Genomic DNA, 16,944 nt, shown 5'->3' with positions numbered 1-16,944 from the left:
AAGAGAGCATATGAGAGATGCTACAAAGTTAAATTCAGTAGGCCTTTGCCATAGGCTAGATATGGCAGATTAGAGATAATGAAGAGTTGTGGGTATTACCTAAGTTTTGGGCCTAGAAGAATGAGAAGATGTTGGTACCCTCAACAGAAGTAGTGAAATTAGGAAAAGGAGAGTATTTAGGGAGAAAACTAATTCTGTTGTGGTTAGGTTGAGCTTAGACTCAAAATTTTAGATTTCTAGTAGGAAGCTAGAGATATGAGACTGGAAGTCTGCAGAAAAGTTAGGGCTGGATTAGTATATTTGAGAACCATCATCATTCTGATTAATAAATCCATAGGAATTCATGAGAGCACCACGTGAAATAGTTTAGAAGGAGAAGAGAAGAGAAGTGGACCTAGGAAAAAGTAGATGCACATGAAGAGGATTTTGGTTAGATATGAGGGGAAAAAAAATCCCCCAACAATTCTAGGAATCCATCAATGGAATGATTTTGTCTCAAATGAGTACTGGGTTTTCCATCAATAGTCAGCAGAGGCTGACTATTATTATGTCTATTATGACATATGGGAGAATTCTTGATGAGCAAATTCTTATTTGAAGGATCAAATGTTTTAAATGACCTCTGTTTCTTTTCAACTTTGAAATTTTGTAATCTTTATTTGAATGGAAAGATATATTAAAATATATATCCAGGAAATTTGTTCACAGGAATTTTCTATTTATACAACTGAAAAAAAAATTTTTTTTGACTGAATCTTTAAAAGTAGGAAACTTTCACCAAGTATGTTCCTTTTACCATCTCAAAGCAGAGGATATACTATAATTTATAATTTTAGCAAATTGCCCCAATACACCGGATTGTGACTTGCCCAAGGTTACAAGTTAGTAGTATAGAAGATAAAATATATATCCAAATCTACTTGACTTAGAAGCAACATTAAGTTTCCTGTGGGAATAGGAAATTCATTTTTTAATGTATAACTATATAAGTATTTTTGTTTTGTAGAGATCTTAGATTTGGGGTATTACCTGTTTTTGAACTAATCCTATTAAATTTATGGCTTCCAATTAAGACCTTTTTTGATGTTTCTATTTTTGTTATAAAATACATTGGGAAGTAGTGGCTTTCCCAACATGAGAAACTGATGCTATTTTTATTTATTTATTTTTGCCTATAATATACCAGCGACTGAATGAGTATAATAATGGGCAAATATGTAGTATGTGTAATTTTTTCATTTTTAAGTTGGTGACTTTTTTATGTCATTTTAAAATAAGTACCCCAATGCTGAAAATTACATAACTTGGTATAGACAACATTCCCTCCTTCTTCCCAATAAGTTTTTAATCTTTGTTAAGATGAGATTGAGACAAACTAAACTTTGATATTTCTAAATAACATAGTTCCCTCTTCTGTTTATTGTGGTATACTGCAGCAGTATATTTAAATTCAGTTCAAGAAATCATTATGTAGAAATGCCATAAATTGTTTCCAATAGAGTACTAAATTGTTCCCTGGAGCTTTTAAGAAGAAGTCCAGTCTGCTACTAAATCTCTAGGTTTCCCTTTGTTATTGGGATCATTTCACTTTGCATTATCAGAAGTTTCCCTTGTATTTCTGACTGGTACTTCCTGAACTGAATGCTTAAAAATTCCTTCCTTGAGGCATGAATGATGTGCCTTATCCATGACTATAAGAAAAAAAAAATTTTTTTTGCTAATTATCAACAATTTGTGAGTTCCTCCCTTCCTTCCTTCCTTCCTCCCTTCCTTCCTTCCTTCCTTCCTTCCTTCCTTCCTTCCTTCCTTCCTTCCTTCCTTCCTTCCTTCCTTCCTTCCTTCCTTCCTTCCTTCCTTCCTTCCTTCCTTCCTTCCTTCCTTCCTTCCCTCCTTCCTTCCTTCCCTCCTTCCCTCCTTCCCTCCTTCCCTCCTTCCCTCCTTCCCTCCTTCCCTCCTTCCCTCCTTCCCTCCTTCCCTCCTTCCCTCCTTCCTTCCTTCCTTCCTTCCTTCCTTCCTTCCTTCCTTCCTTCCTTCCTTCCTTCCTTCCTTCCTTCCTTCCTTCCTTCCTTCCTTCCTTCCTTCCTTCCTTCCTTCCTTCCTTCCTTCCTTCCTTCCTTCCTTCCTTCCTTCCTTCCTTCCTTCCTTCCTTCCTTCCTTCCTTCCTTCCTTCCTTCCTTCCTTCCTTCCTTCCTTCCTTCCTTCCTTCCTTCCTTCCTTCCTTCCTTCCTTCCTTCCTTCCTTCCTTCCTTCCTTCCTTCCTTCCTTCCTTCCTTCCTTCCTTCCTTCCTTCCTTCCTTCCTTCCTTCCTTCTTCCTCCCTCCCTCCCTCCCTCCCTCCCTCCCTTCTTCCTCTCCCCTCCCCTCCCTTCATACCTCTTTCTCTCCATTTTTTTTTCCTTCCCTTCCTGCCTCCTTCCCATATTCCCTCATTGAGATTACAGGGAACTGGAAAGAAAGGTTTTTAAGACCACAACATTCTTGTCTTAGGGAAGGGGATAGTTAAAAAGATAGTAAACTTCTCTTAGCTGTAGGTTCAAAACATTAGTCTAAGAAGTTATTGTTCCTTATGAAGTGATGCTTTCTGAGCATCTTGGAGGCTAGATCTAGGATGACCGAAGTTAAATATTCATAATTTGGATTAATTAATGTGTTTGAAGTATCATGGTTTATTAGAACATCATATAGTTCTCATTCAGATACTCAATTTTTTTTTCTTTTTGTTTCTGTCCTATCCCATTACTTGTCTGTTGCCAATCCTATCATTCCAGACGAGCTGAACAGGTCTCTCAATATTTATTCTTCATATTTTTTGGATTTGTTAGCAGGAGCTGTTGCCTTCCATACCTGAATCTAACCCAGCTTTCCAGTGTTAATTCATGGTACAGCCCTTTGAGCACTTTTCCAACTAAATTACTTCCTGGAGCCTGGTACTATGCCCTTTCCAAGCCTGTCTTTGGTTGTACTGGCCCTAATCTTGGAGCAGATGTGTTTTCTCTTCTTGGTCACTGCCCTTTTTTTACATCAGTTGTTGTCCATGAGTTGGCTTAACTAGGAACTTCTTTTTCATCCAGCTAGATGTGATCTCTCCCTCCTTGAGTCCCTCTCAGGACACTGTCCAAATCCCTTATAGGTAATCATTTTATAACTCTTGGTATAATTATGTATAAGTTTCTTCTTTCATATTCCCAAAAGATTTTAAGTTCCTTCAAGGAAGGAATGTACTGTTTATCTTATTTCTACAATAAATATTTTTTTAAATTGAATTGAAATAAATCTTAATCTGAATTATAAATATTATTTGTTATCACTCTACTCCAGCATTAACATGGATAAATCTTATAGTCATAATGGTTTAGTCATTCATTCCCTTTTCCCCACTTTGTTTCCCATAATCAATAAAGCATTAAGTTATGATTTTGTTTTGAATTTGTCACTTTATTTATCTCCCCTTCTGTTTTTACTGCTTCTACCCTGATTCATATTCCTAGCATTCTGCTCCCTGGATTATTACATTTGCTTCTTAATTGGTATCTTGTTTCAGTCTCTCCCTTTTTCCATTGTACACCGCTGCAAGATTAATTTTCCTAAAATATTTATATTACTCCCTAGCTCTAAAGCTTCTTTGGCTTCTCTTTGCCAAAAGAATAAAGTCTAAAATCCTTAGTTTCTCACTCATAGTCTTCTACATTCTGGCTTTTCTCCTACTACTGCCATATATGAACCAACAACTGCAGCTAGACTAGCTTCTCCTCTTCCTCCTCTCCCCCTTACTTTCACGCAGCTAAGAAATTTCTGAGGCCTGATTTGAACCTGGTCTTCCCTACTCCAGGCCTGGAGCTCTATCCACCTATTTGCCCCTACTCCCTGTTTCTTGAACATGCCACATATATTCCTTTGAATATAGTTTCATCCCCTCATTATCTTATTGTCACTTTAAATCTTTTTTTCAAGGTCTAGCTCAAATACTGTCTGCTTCACAAATTAATACAATGGCCTCTCTTCTGAAATTGGGACACTCTTATATCACTCATTTGAGATTTAGTTCTATAGTATTGGCATCTTTAATATTTTTGCCCTCTATCATTATTGAGAAGGGAGAATGTGATCAGGTGAAGAAAGTATTATGCTCTTGAATCAAGCAGATTTGGATTGGAGTCACGCTTTTTGCAAACATTTACCATTTATGTGATTGTTTTCAGTACTTAGTTCTCTGAATTGTTAGGGGTAAAACTTATGGTTGGACTGAATACATTTAGTGGTCACCAGGGATTTAAATTCAATCCCAATGAAATACTCAACTCAGTATGGTATTTTATGGTGGTTTATTTACAATAGAAGGAAGAAATTAAGAAGCAGGAGAAGAGGGAAAGGGTAGAAGATCTGCTCCGGCCTGGCCTAAGCCAAGGGGAGTTCAGAGGCCTCAGCCAAGGGGCCTTCTCAGAAGATTAAATCTAGCTCAGCTTCCTACTGTGAGGCCTCCTCCAAGATGAGGGGCCTCTTCGGAGAATAGTGCGTTCAGAAGGTCAAGGAAAAGGGGAGTCAGCCTTCTCACTCACTTAGACCACGCTATAGAGCTCCTCCCAGTAAACTACAATGCCAAATCTGCCAAAGCCGCAAGTATGCCAAACGCCGCTGATAGATTGCCTCACAGGAAGTGATATGAAATATATAGGCAGTTCTTTACATTAGTTCCTGTGACTCACATGTACCAATGGTGGCTTAAGCTTGACTTAGGACAGCCCAGGGGGTCAGTCAGTTGTTTCTGATTTGTCACTTGTTATCACATGCTGGTCATAGACTATCCTCCCCTATAGTTAATTCTTAAGTGGTAGTGTATATTTATATGTTCCTGATTGCTTGAATTCTAAAGACTAAGCAGGGTGGAGTAAATCTAAAATTCACATAACATGTTTCATTTGATTATGAAATATTAGAGATTATAGCACCCCTACCTACTTCATAGTGGTCTCATGCAAATAAAATTATAGAATAGCTTTGAATTCACAAAGTATTATCTATTTAATTTTTAATGTTTGTTTCTTTTCTCCCTCCTTTTTCCATTCCAAGTTTCCTTGCATATGACAAATATGTATAGAATGTGACTAAAAAAAGTAGTTAAAAGTATTTTACAAGTCATATATCAAAATTTGTTAATACTTTACAATTTCACCTCTTAGTCTACTTCTTTATAAGCTTCTTGGATCTAGCAAGATATCATATAAATAATAGACAAATATTTTTTTAAATAAATTTCTCTTTTTATTTCTAAGCCAAGTTATAGAGTTTTGCATTCTTGTAAAAGGTATCCTTCACGAACCTAGGGGGTTCATCTCAAACCCCCACAACAGTTAGACAAATATTTTTTAATGAATAATTTAAAATTGGTTATATATAGAGAGTTTAAGGTTAAGATGCACTGTATCCCACAGTTTTAGTCTGAGAATTTAAAGCCAAAGATTAAAAATTGACATATATTAACATAAAATGTGCCAAGGAAGTAGGGACCCCGAGTCAGAAGAAAAGGGATCTCTGTAATTTCTTTTTTTTTAAAACCCTTATTTTCCATCTTAGAATCAATACTGTGTATTGGTTCCAAGGCAGAAGAGTGGTAAGGACTAGGCAATGGGGATTAAGTGACTTGTCCAGGGTCACATGGCTGGGAAATGTCTGAGGCCAGATTTGGACCTAAGACCTCCTGTCTCTAGGCCTGGCTCCCAATCCACTGAGCTCCCCAGCTCCCCCCGATCTCTGTAATTTCTAATAAAATATTCCTAATTATTTTGAGACTTATTTAGCATTCAAATGCTTCTGTTGTATAAATGCATTAACAATTCTAGGTATTTTTCTTATGGGATATAATTTTGTATTTTGTGTTATATTAAAATAACTTTTAGTGTTATATTAAATTTTCCCTTATTTCTCAGTTAAATTTGCCCCCTCTATCCCGTGAATGTAGTCAGAGAGAATTTTCTCATTTGATTTATGGAAGTTGGAATTGAATGTTTCAAAATAATTATTTGCTACTTGATGGCCCTTTAATATTTATGTATATATTTAACAGAAAACTACTGAAAAATGTTTAGGATTTGAAACAAAGAATTATTATACTTAAGCTCATAATAAAATATGTAGTCTAATTTACGTCAGAAGCAACTTACCTTTAGATTGAAAAATAAAAGACGATTCCTATCTTTCTTTTAAATAGTATATAGCAAATAAAACAGTGACAAGAATTTTTCTCTTGTTCAATTTGGTTGAGCATGTTACTTTTTGGCAGCATAGGAAAACTTTTGTAAAGTTGGCTACAACTTAAACATGTGTTTATAAAGTACAAGTGTGGGAAGATTGTTTTCTCTCATTGATGGAAATAAAATGAAATTATATTTAAATCAAAAGGGACACATGTAGTTTAATCTATTGGATCAGTTTAGACTTGATGATTATTTGCTTTATTCTAGACTGAACATTATCAGCCTGTTATTAACAGATTTCACAACACTTTTTGAGTTATTAAAGTATTTTCATTTTTCTCTAAAGAAGGTAAAGTCATTTTACTACTATTATCTTGTGTCCTTATTTTTTTGTTTTCCAGAGGCTTTAAAAAATGTTTAGCTAGGGGGCAGCTGGGTAGCTCAGTGGATTGAGAACCAGGCCTAGAGACGGGAGGTCCTAGGTTCAAATCTGGCCTCAGCCACTTCCTAGCTGTGTGACCCTGGGCAAGTCACTTGACCTCCATTGCCTAGCCCTTACCACTCTTCTGTCTTGGAGCCAATACACAGTATTGACTCCAAGACGGAAGGTAAGGGTTTAAAAAAAAATGTTTAGCTATCTAATAATTTTCATCCTTTCTTGAAAAATAATTATATAGTTTAATTATATGTTAATTGAAGCTTTGGCATTTATTCACCTCATTTGTTTCATAGAGATAACCAAAATTTTAGTAATAGCATGACTATTCTAAGTCTTGCACTTATTTTTGTGATGATCTTTTTTGTTCGCATGTGTGATCTTGTCGGTTTGCTTCTTGCCCTACCTATATGCATCTTGAGAATCAATAGTGCATTAAATTAGCTGACATAAAGGGAAAAATCATAAATAATGAATAATATGCTCACTTTTAATTCCTATTATAGCATACTCTAGGGTTTGAAAATCTTGATAGTCCATGAGTACTTAATGCTTCTGATTTCATAATTATGTTGTTGCTTTATGTTTTTATTCTGAAAGAGTGTGTAAATTGTGTAGCTAAAAAATAGTTTTGTTAGCATTAGTATGCATGAGAAATTTTATGGAGACATACCTGCAATATACTAAGGACAATTATCTTCTAACAAATCCTATTAGTAAAATAGGATTTACTTAGTGATAATTTTAAAAACTAAATGGCATAGTTATTGTACTCTTGGAATAGAGTTTTTGCAACATGTATTTTACTTAGTTTTACTAATAATGTCTTTGCACTTTAACAATAGAATAGTTTTTGGATTTCCTCTCTAAGAGGGTAAAAACCCTCTTAGAGCCTCTATCTTGCATACTTTTTAAAAACAAGAACTTTCCCACTATGTCTGACAGACATCTGAAAATATGACAGGATAGTCTGTAACTAGGTTTTAGAAGTTACCCCCAATATTATGAATAATTACAGCTGATAGTGCTTTAATTTTCTACATAATATGCTCTTTCGATGAATAGCCATATAGAAGCAGCACAGAGAAAGCAGAGTCCTTGGCAATACCAGCTCAATTGCATCTGCAGATGAGGATTTAAAATTCTATGCAGCAGAGAGTACCTCCAGCAGGCGAGTAAAAGGTTACTGCATTATTTTGCTTGTTTGTATCCCTAGTCTTTATGTAGAAAAGATCTTTTAAAGAAAAAATTCAATTTGAAGTGCATGCCTACATTTAGGTATTACTGGAAATTGATTTAACAGAAACAGGAATATGAAAAGGGCAATACAAGGTGAAGGGAGAGGCAATACTTGCTCATTTTAGCTTCAATCCAAGGAAACGAGTCACAAATAAGGAACCTTTCAATGCATTGGAACGTTAAGTTTTTTCTTTATGTATCTTAAATTAAGCAGTTCTACTTATAATCAAAATAGATCTAAAAAGATATTTGTTAACAAAACAGGAAGTTAGTATCCAGGAGATTTTTCAATAAGTGACTCTTACTCGACATAAAATTACTTTAACAATATATAGAGTATTTTTTATTAATGTGACCCACGAACCCTGGAAACTAATGTGTCTTGTAAGAAGATAGGGGAAATGTTCTCCCTCCCCCCCTTACTATCAAAATAAGAACATTTGAAAGTTTTTTTAATTGTAAAAGGCTATAATCTAATTTATTACTATTGTTAAACTATCTAGAATGATTTTTTAAACATCTTTTTAACTTTTCTCTTTAGATGAAGTTATGACAGTATTTAGTTTTACAAGAAGTGATATTTAGTACCTTAGAACACTTTGTTCTATTTGATAGTTATAACTGCTATCTTGACCCAACTATAAATATGAATGTCTTTTTTCCCTTTAAATACTTTTTCTGACTAGTTTGCTTCCTCTTGCAGTTCATTTCACTTATTACTTACATTGATATTTTATAGATTCTTCTCACATTTCTACTGTAGTTTCAAATATGTGAATATTCAAAACAATTATTTGCCAGTTCTTCCCCATGTGTAGTTTTATATTGGCCACATTCTTTAGATGTACATAATTTTTGTTTTATTCCTACATTTAAAGTTGTGGTAGAGTTAAAAAAGATTTGATAAATTAATGTTAGTATCTAGTAATCTAGTAAAATTAGTTTATCACCAAACACAATCAAGTGTCTTGACAGGTCCCTTGAAGTGTGGAATCATAAAAGGTCAGTAGCTCTGATTGGTAAGTTAAAGAATCCATCCAATAATTCACTGCCTGTTATTTTTGTAAGCAATGCAGCAAGCAGTTCTTTTCCAGGTATTGAGCTGTTCTTGAACAGTGTGTATAGCAAGGGAGGGGTAAGGCTCATTCCTGTTGGTTGTGGAAATAGTGTGCATTTACAGAGGGAACACGTTGGATAGGCTGAGCTGATGGAGTCAACAAACAGATCTAAAGTGATGGAGGATAGAAGCAGTGATTAGTGAATTTTGGGGTATCATCATAAGTTTACTCTTTTATTAAGTACTTTACCTCTAATACAAAACCCTTAGGAATCTCTAAGCAACTTACCTTTAAAAGAGGACTCTGGAAGACTGCTTTTCTTGAGTTTTCTTGATGATGAGATCGTAGCTGGTATCTGGAAGATCACTGTTGTTTTTTCTGTCTAGCAGTGTTTATTTCAGCTAGGGAGCTGCAGAATGAGGCAGCCAGCCAATTTTGAGTATATATGGGGCAGTACCAGTTCTGATTTCTTAAGGAGAAAACTCATCTGATGAGCAAGTCAATGTGTGGCTGTGGCTGCAGCATTATTTCTTCTTTCATGAAGAGGCTGGGCCGTTCGACCTGCTGCTCCGATCTGCTTTCTTGCAGTTATACATCAGACCAGTTACAGAGACTGTCCATCGAATGCCCCAGTCAACCAAAGGTAACTGTGCAGATTTATTTCAAATCAAAATATACAATTAAATCCGCTGCATTATAATTTGGACCTAATGATAATAGATAAATTTAAGGATGTTCTTAGCAGTTTTCTTGACCTTGCAGTAGCTATCCAATATCATTTTGTCATCATCGGATTGTGTAGCAATGGGAATGCGCTGCAGTAATTGATTTTGTAATAGGATCAGGTGATTTACTGGCTGCACTGACAACCACTTGCTTGCTCTGAACTGTGCAACACACTAATGGATGTTGTGATTTCAGCTAGAGTTGATTTGAAACTGCTGGACACTTAAAGCAGTAGGACTTCCTTTGAATCAGGATGGAATTTTTGTTGGGCATGAACCTAGTATCACAGTAGATTTACAGGCTTCTGTGGAATGTTATATGTTTTGTGTTTTTTCTTTTTATAAGAAAAATAAAATAAAAATAACATTTTATAGATACTATTACATGCCTTCAATATGATTGAATACAATTTTTCATTCTTTCAGTTACCATCACTTAGTAAAATTTGTACGCCGTATATCTTGAAAAATGAAAATACATCAATCCACCTGGTTTGATATGGTACAACTCCCCTTAAAGATATTTCCTCAATGAAAGATGATATATACACTGCTTGGCTAATACTTAAAGCTTGTCACAAAATCAAACCATAGGCCAAGTTACACATGATATAAATTCTATTATTATTGTCATGATTATTTTTGATTTGGTATTATAACTTTCTACTAGGTATCCTGACAATATCTTTTGTTTCCTGCTGGCTTGATGTTTTTGTAGGTAGAGCAACTTTTTCAATTTATTAACTTGTTAAACTTTTCTTAAAACGCCTCAGTGGAATGTGTATCTTTTGTAGAAGTCTGGGCCAAAACAAACAAAAAGAAATGTGGTTCAGAAGAATGTTATGAAAAAACTAGTTGTTATACTGTTGGCAATAGAAAATAACCATAGTTTTAAAGTATTGCCAGTATAGCTCTCCAAATAACATCATCAGAACTCATAAGATTTTTATTATTTGTTTTCAGTTTTTGCCAAATGCCTCATTTATCAATGATGTAATGGATATTTCACATTTAATTATAAATAGCAATATAGATTTCATAGTAAATAAGAAAAGCGCAAAGTTAAGTTAGTTGAAAAATTCTATAATTTGAAAATGATGACAGGACGTGTGGTAACAGATGAACTAATTTATCATCATATCAACATGCTGACTGATGATGTAAGTGGAAGATGTAGCCAGTAGTATTGGAACTTTGTGAGCCAGGGGGGTAGGGGAGAAAGAAGTACAGAGAAAGAAGAGCTGAGGATAACTAAGACAAGTATAACTTATTTGGAAGTTTGGTTTAGGGCCTACCTTGTACCTGAAAGGTTGGAGAAAATTCTCGTTTTTCCTTAATTCTGTACCATGTGGTATCTTCTAGGAACCAGGACTCAGACTAGTTTTAACTAGTACCATAGTTCAAACATTACATAGTACCTTAAACAGTCTTTTGTTTGCTGGCCTATGAGTTTTAACTAGCATTTAAAAAATGCATTTGGGGTTCTAAGTCAACTTTTCACCCATCATTCTAGTAGGCAAATTTCATAAAAATAAAATCTTGATTAACTGAAAACACTTATAGGTAATTAAATTGTGGATGCAAACTTTATTTATAGCTACACATTCTGCATATTTCACTATTCTAGGTACTAAGGAAGATATGATAATATATGATACATTCTTTACTCTTAAGGAATTTTAATTCTAGTAGTGAAAATAAGATATCTACATTTTAAATTCTTGGATGAATCTACAATTTCTTCATTGGTACAGATCACAACCAATCTATGTCTTCTTATCCTGTGCAATTCTTTGAATCTTCTGTGTGGATCTTCTAGCTCTCTTGATTATTGCTTGGGTATCAACAGGTCAAGAAAGTATCTTTTGCTCCCAATATATGATTTGTATAGTTATTTTGTTGACATATACTTTTTTGAGTAATACCAGTTTTTCATTGGTAATATATTACTAGCTGCTCATACTTACTATGTATCTCTTCATTAATTGTTATTTTAATTCTTCAAAGATTAGTATCTTTTGTTTGATATGTATATAACATTATTAGAAAAAATTTTGCTATTAAAATTATGGGATTCATGGAGAGAAAAAGTGATTTCTAAATAGAGAGAAATCAGAGAGCTTCATAGAGTTTGAGAAAGCATTTGAAGATGGGCCTTGAATAATAGGTGTGAATTGAGTTGGAATGTCCTAGTCCCCAGCTCAACCAAGTAAAATTAGATTAAGGACGGTACAAGGATCTGTTCTAGGTAACTTAAGTAGGGGAAAGAGGTGAGAATGTATGAAGTTTAAGAGAAGTAATTCATTTTGGATTTAACATAAAGTCTATAAAGTAAGAAGATACATGGAAAAAAATATGTTGAGGCCAAATGGTAGACATGAATTTATTCATTAAACTTTAGGAGTTCTTTTGAGGTTTTTTGAGTAGGATAATGATATAACTATATCCATGTTTTAATAAGGTTTTTCTGATAGAATTATATAGTATATATTAGAGGTGAAAGACACTTTAAGGAAAACAGCTAAAAAACCATCATAATCTAGGTAAGATGAGGGCTGTAACTGTGGTGGTAGTAGTAGGAATGAGGAAGAAAGGTGAATTGGAAAAATATTTTTTAAGAGAGCACATCTTAGCCATTGACCTAGCATCTTGGAAGAAAGAGGAGTTAAGTATAAGTTCTTAAATCTTAAATCTGAAGATAATGAATTTCATTTAAAAAACCCAACATTTATATACGGTATTAGTATATAGTTTTATATTCATACAGAATATTAGTATCTATTCCTTTTTGAGAATTGGATGATACTGAGCTTAATTTAATCCTCTCATCATAGGTAGGGGGTTTTGACATAGTACTTGGGGGGTTATTGTGCATTGCCAGTTTTTCTGAAAGTCAGTAAGATTATAGCAACACCTTGATTAACTAAAATTCAATTAATTGGATCTCATCTACAACTAATTTTTTCAAATATATTTCTTTTAGGAAACATGTTATATGACAAGAAAACAAGACTAAAATAAGAATTTGTTTACATAAAACAAAATTGCTAGGATTTGTGCTGGGATTAGAATAGGTAAAGAACAGTTTATTCACCTTTTTTTTTTTTAAATCAAGAATTTTGTTTTGTGTAAGGTAGCATTGTGTAATGGATGGAAAGCTGGCCTTGGAGGTTAAAAGACTCACCTATGACATGTACTGACAAATCACAACTTCCTAGTACCTTCTAGGTAATTCCCAAGACACTTAAGTTTTAAAAAAAGTTACAGTAGGACCTCATTTTATGTGAACTCAACACACATAAATTCAGGTATTCACAACTGGCAATTGAAAAAAAGTAAGGGCAGAAAAATATGTAAAATAAAAATTCTTAATTACACATTAAATCCATGCCATTATCTTGTGTGATGTAGAGTCTCTCAGCAGTTCACCTAGTCACCCTCATTCTCATTCTAAGAAGGTTTACTATGAGTCATTATATTATTTTGTGCCAAACATAAGCTCCTACTTCATTCTTTATCTGGAGTTCTCACTTGTAACAGGTTGTGTCTGCATCAGAGCAGTGTTTCTTTTTGTTTCATTAACACTATTCAGTTATTGATAATGGCCCCAGTGTAGAAGACTAGTGATGCTGATAGCTCTGATAAGCCTAAGAAAATTTGTAAAATGCCTAGGTACGTACCAGTAAGTGCTTAATAAGGAATGGAATTTGCTATTATGTGTGATTTTCAACTTGGAGGGTCTTGAAACATATTGGTTGAGTAAAATGAGGTCCTATTGTATATATTTTTCAATCAGCAAAAATCCATTTTCTCTCTCTCCTACCCCAAACCCTACATATGTATCTCTTACTAAGTGTTTTGCCTCTTTTGGGTGATGGGTAGCATTATTTCATTATTAGTCTTTTGGAATCATGACTGGTCATTATGCAGGTAAGGTTTCCAGTGTCTTTATTTCTTTTTTTAAACCTTCCTTCTTAGAATCAATACAGCATATTGATTCTAAGGCAGAAGACCAATAAGGACTAGGCAATGGGGGTTAAGTGATTTCCCCGGAGTCACACAGCTAGGAAGAGTCTGAAGCCAGATTTGAAACCATGACCTCTAGTCTCTTTGAGCTATCTAGCTGTCCCCCACCTGCTCCTCAATCCCACATCTTTCAAAGTTTGTTTATCTTTCCAATATTGTTGTACAAATTACTCTCCTCATTCTGTTCACTTCACTCTGCATCATTTCATACTTACATTCTCATACAAGTCTCCCCAGATTTCTCAGAAACTGTCCTCAATCCTTCTTATAGCTCACCAGTATTTGATTATATACTATAACTTTTTAATCATCCATCTTTTTATGGGTACCTTCTCAGATTTTTATTTATTTATTTTTGCCATTCCAAAAGAGCTGCTATAGTTTATAAATGTTATAAACTAAAAAAATTTTTTTTTCATTTATAGAGTTTGTTTTGCTTAGAACTGACTGATCTAGTCCTTTAACCTATCCTCCTCATTCCCTATTTTCTCTTCTCCCTTCTGTTGTATTTCCCTGATGAATGTACATTTATTAAATGACTACTATTGCCAAACTTTGGATAAGTCCTGGGGATATAGAGAGTTTGTGCTTGATGTTGAGAATATAAAATCAGAAGTGAAGTACTTGTTGTTTTTAAGTTTACATTCTACCAAAGAAGATAGTTTGTACAATAAGCAAAATAAATACAATATAATTTGTATTGGACACACCAGCAGCTTGGGGAAAATATTGTAAAAAAGAACTTATGTATAAGGTGGTACTTGAACTGAACTTATAAGGAAGTTAGGTATTCTTAGAGGCAGAGATGAAGAGTCCATGATGGACAACAAAGTTCAGAAATGGAACATAGAATGTCATGTATGAGGAACAGTAAGAAAGGCAGTTTGAATGTACTGAAGAATATGTAAAAGAGTATATAATCTATTATAAATGTGGGAAAGGAGATTGGAAGCAGGTTACAAATGACTTTAAATGCTCAGTGGAGAAGTTTGTGTTAGATCTTATAATAGGGAGTTTGTGAGCTAGAACTGCGTTAGGAATATTATTTTGTCTTCTATGTGGAGAATGTTCTGGAAAAGGGAAAGAGTAGAGGCAGGGAAAACAGGGACTTTTACAAGCAGATAAAGCAAGAGTTCAAGAGAATCTTTACTAGGGTGTTTGTATGTAAATAGAGGTGGCAGATGAAAATGAGTAGTTGAACAGGTGAAATTAATAAAACATGTCATTTAATTAGTTATGTGGGGTAAGAGGGAGAGGGAAGAATGGTCTGGTATCACTAAAGCGTTCCACATTTTAATACTTACCTTAAAAATCCCCTTTCAAGCCATGAGTCCCAGTCCTTAGCTGCTATGGGTTTTAGGTTAAGTTTCCTTAATGAATAAAAATATATCCAAAATGCATAAAGCAACATGCCATGTAACTTACACTTATGAGGGTCTGGATTTGAGATGTCAGAGGGAGGCTCAAAATTGCCTAATTTCACCAAAATATCTCAGGATAAAACAGGAAAAAAAGGCAAGTTGAATTCTGAGTGTGTGTGGGGAACCATATCAAAAATTCAAAGTGAGTCATTTTTCAGCTCAGTGTAGCTTAGAGAGGTCTATAGTCACTGGGGTAGGAGATGACCAGAAGTGCAGCACAGTTTCTGGCAGAGAATGACCAGTTCTGTAGGCTTGGAGGCAGCAGCAGCAGCAGCAGTAGCAGCAGTAGCAGAAACAGCAGCAGAAGCAGCAGTAGCAGTAGCAGCAGCAGCAACAGCAGCAACAGCAGCAGCAGCAGCAGCAACAGCAGCAGCAGCAGCAGTTGCAGCAGCAGCAGTTGCAGCAGCAGCAACAGCAGCAGCAGCAGCAACAGCAGTAGCAGTATCAGCAGCAGCAACAGCAGCAGCAGCAGCAGCAACAAGAATATCAGATGCAAAGCTCAAGGATGGTAAGTTAATTGAATATTTGGCTAGAAAGAGATTCCTGGGTTAGTTAGGTGGCACAATAAATAGAGCACTAGGCCTGGAGTTGGGAATACCTAGATTCAAATCTGACCTCAGATACTTCCTACCTGTATGATTCTGGGCAAGTCATTTAACTCTGTTTGCCTGGCCCTTACCCTTTGGCCTTAGAATTGCTAGTAATAGAGAAAGTAAGGGTTTTAAAAAAAAAAAGATTCCAGAGGACACCTACCATTGGGATTAATATTTAGGGGTATTTGGCAGCTCCCATAACCCATTGCCCAATTATAGGTTACAATTCCAGTGAGGAGGGAATCAGTCACAGTCAGGAAGGAAGTAGGGACCCAGCTTGGGTAAGGACCAGATCATAGAGCAGGAGAAAATGACCTGACCACTTTCTAGAGCATATCATCTTAGAAAGCAGAGAAAACCTATAGGCTTTTAAGTAGAGCTATGGAAGCTTAGGAGGACCATCCTCTCTAGAGGTGATCAAATCCCAACTGTAACATAAAATCCAGTATCAAGAAATAGTCTGGAAAAGTGAGCAACCTCCCTTACCCCCTCCCCACCAAAAAGAACCGACCATAGAAAATTCCATGGTGAAACAAAAGCTCAAGGCTCAAATTTGGATGAAGACAATGAATTAAGAACATTATAAGCAAACCCTTAAAGGAAAATACAGCTTGGATGGAAGCCCAACAAGAATTCTTAGAACTGCTCAAAAGTTTGTTTTTTTGGGGGGAGAAAAAATAAGTTTTTAAAAATCAAATAAAAGCAGTAGGGAAAAAATTGGGAAAAGAAATATGAGAGTTATGCAAGGAAATTATGTAAAGTAAATAAAGAGGAGAGGAATAAGACTTTACTGAAGAAAATAACTCCTTACAAATTAGAATTGGTCAAGTGGTAGCTAATGATTCAACAGGAGATCAAGAAACAATAAAACAAAGTCAAGAGGCTAAAAAAAAAATAGAAGAATATGTGAAATATCTTGTTGAAACAACTGACCTAGAAAATAGATTGAGGAGAAATAATTTAAGTATTATTGGACTTTCTGAAAGCCATGATAAAAAAAAAAGCGAGATTTTAAGAAATTATAAAGGAAAAGTACCCAGATATAGAATCAGAGGGGAAAGTAGAAATGTTAAGAACCCACTGTTTACCTCCTGAAAATAATACCAAAATAAAAGTTTCCAGGCATATCATAGCCAAACTTCAGAACTCTCAGTTCAAGGAAATAATACTGCAGACAAACCAGAAAGACAGAATTCAAATACTATGGGGCCACAGTATTTAATAGCTGCCATGATAAAGGAACAAAAGTCTTAGAG

The 16,944-nt window shown here is 34.9% G+C and overlaps 1 protein-coding gene across 9 annotated transcripts in view; it reads left to right on the top strand.

The window, feature by feature from the left end:
• Nucleotides 1–16,944, top strand: part of FBXW7 (F-box and WD repeat domain containing 7) — a 263,842-nt gene that overhangs the window by 104,714 nt on the left and 142,184 nt on the right. Inside the window, exon 1 of one of the 9 annotated variants that reach the window (XM_056802765.1) lies at nt 7,703–9,566. The exons of 7 other annotated variants lie outside the window; for them this stretch is intronic. Coding sequence is in view for 1 of the 2 variants with exons in the window: in XM_056802762.1 (XP_056658740.1) it covers nt 15,296–15,603 (308 nt within the window). In the remaining variant the exon portion in view is untranslated. Of the gene's footprint in view, nt 1–7,702; nt 9,567–12,631; nt 15,604–16,944 lie in introns of those variants that run through there. One more of the 9 variants, XM_056802762.1, reaches the window with a different exon arrangement.

Source organism: Monodelphis domestica, chromosome 6, assembly GCF_027887165.1.
Source record: "Monodelphis domestica isolate mMonDom1 chromosome 6, mMonDom1.pri, whole genome shotgun sequence".
NCBI classification, from domain to species: Eukaryota; Metazoa; Chordata; class Mammalia; order Didelphimorphia; family Didelphidae; genus Monodelphis; species Monodelphis domestica.
Note: the sequence above shows the minus strand (reverse complement) of the source record. Positions and strands in the feature narration are given on the sequence as shown.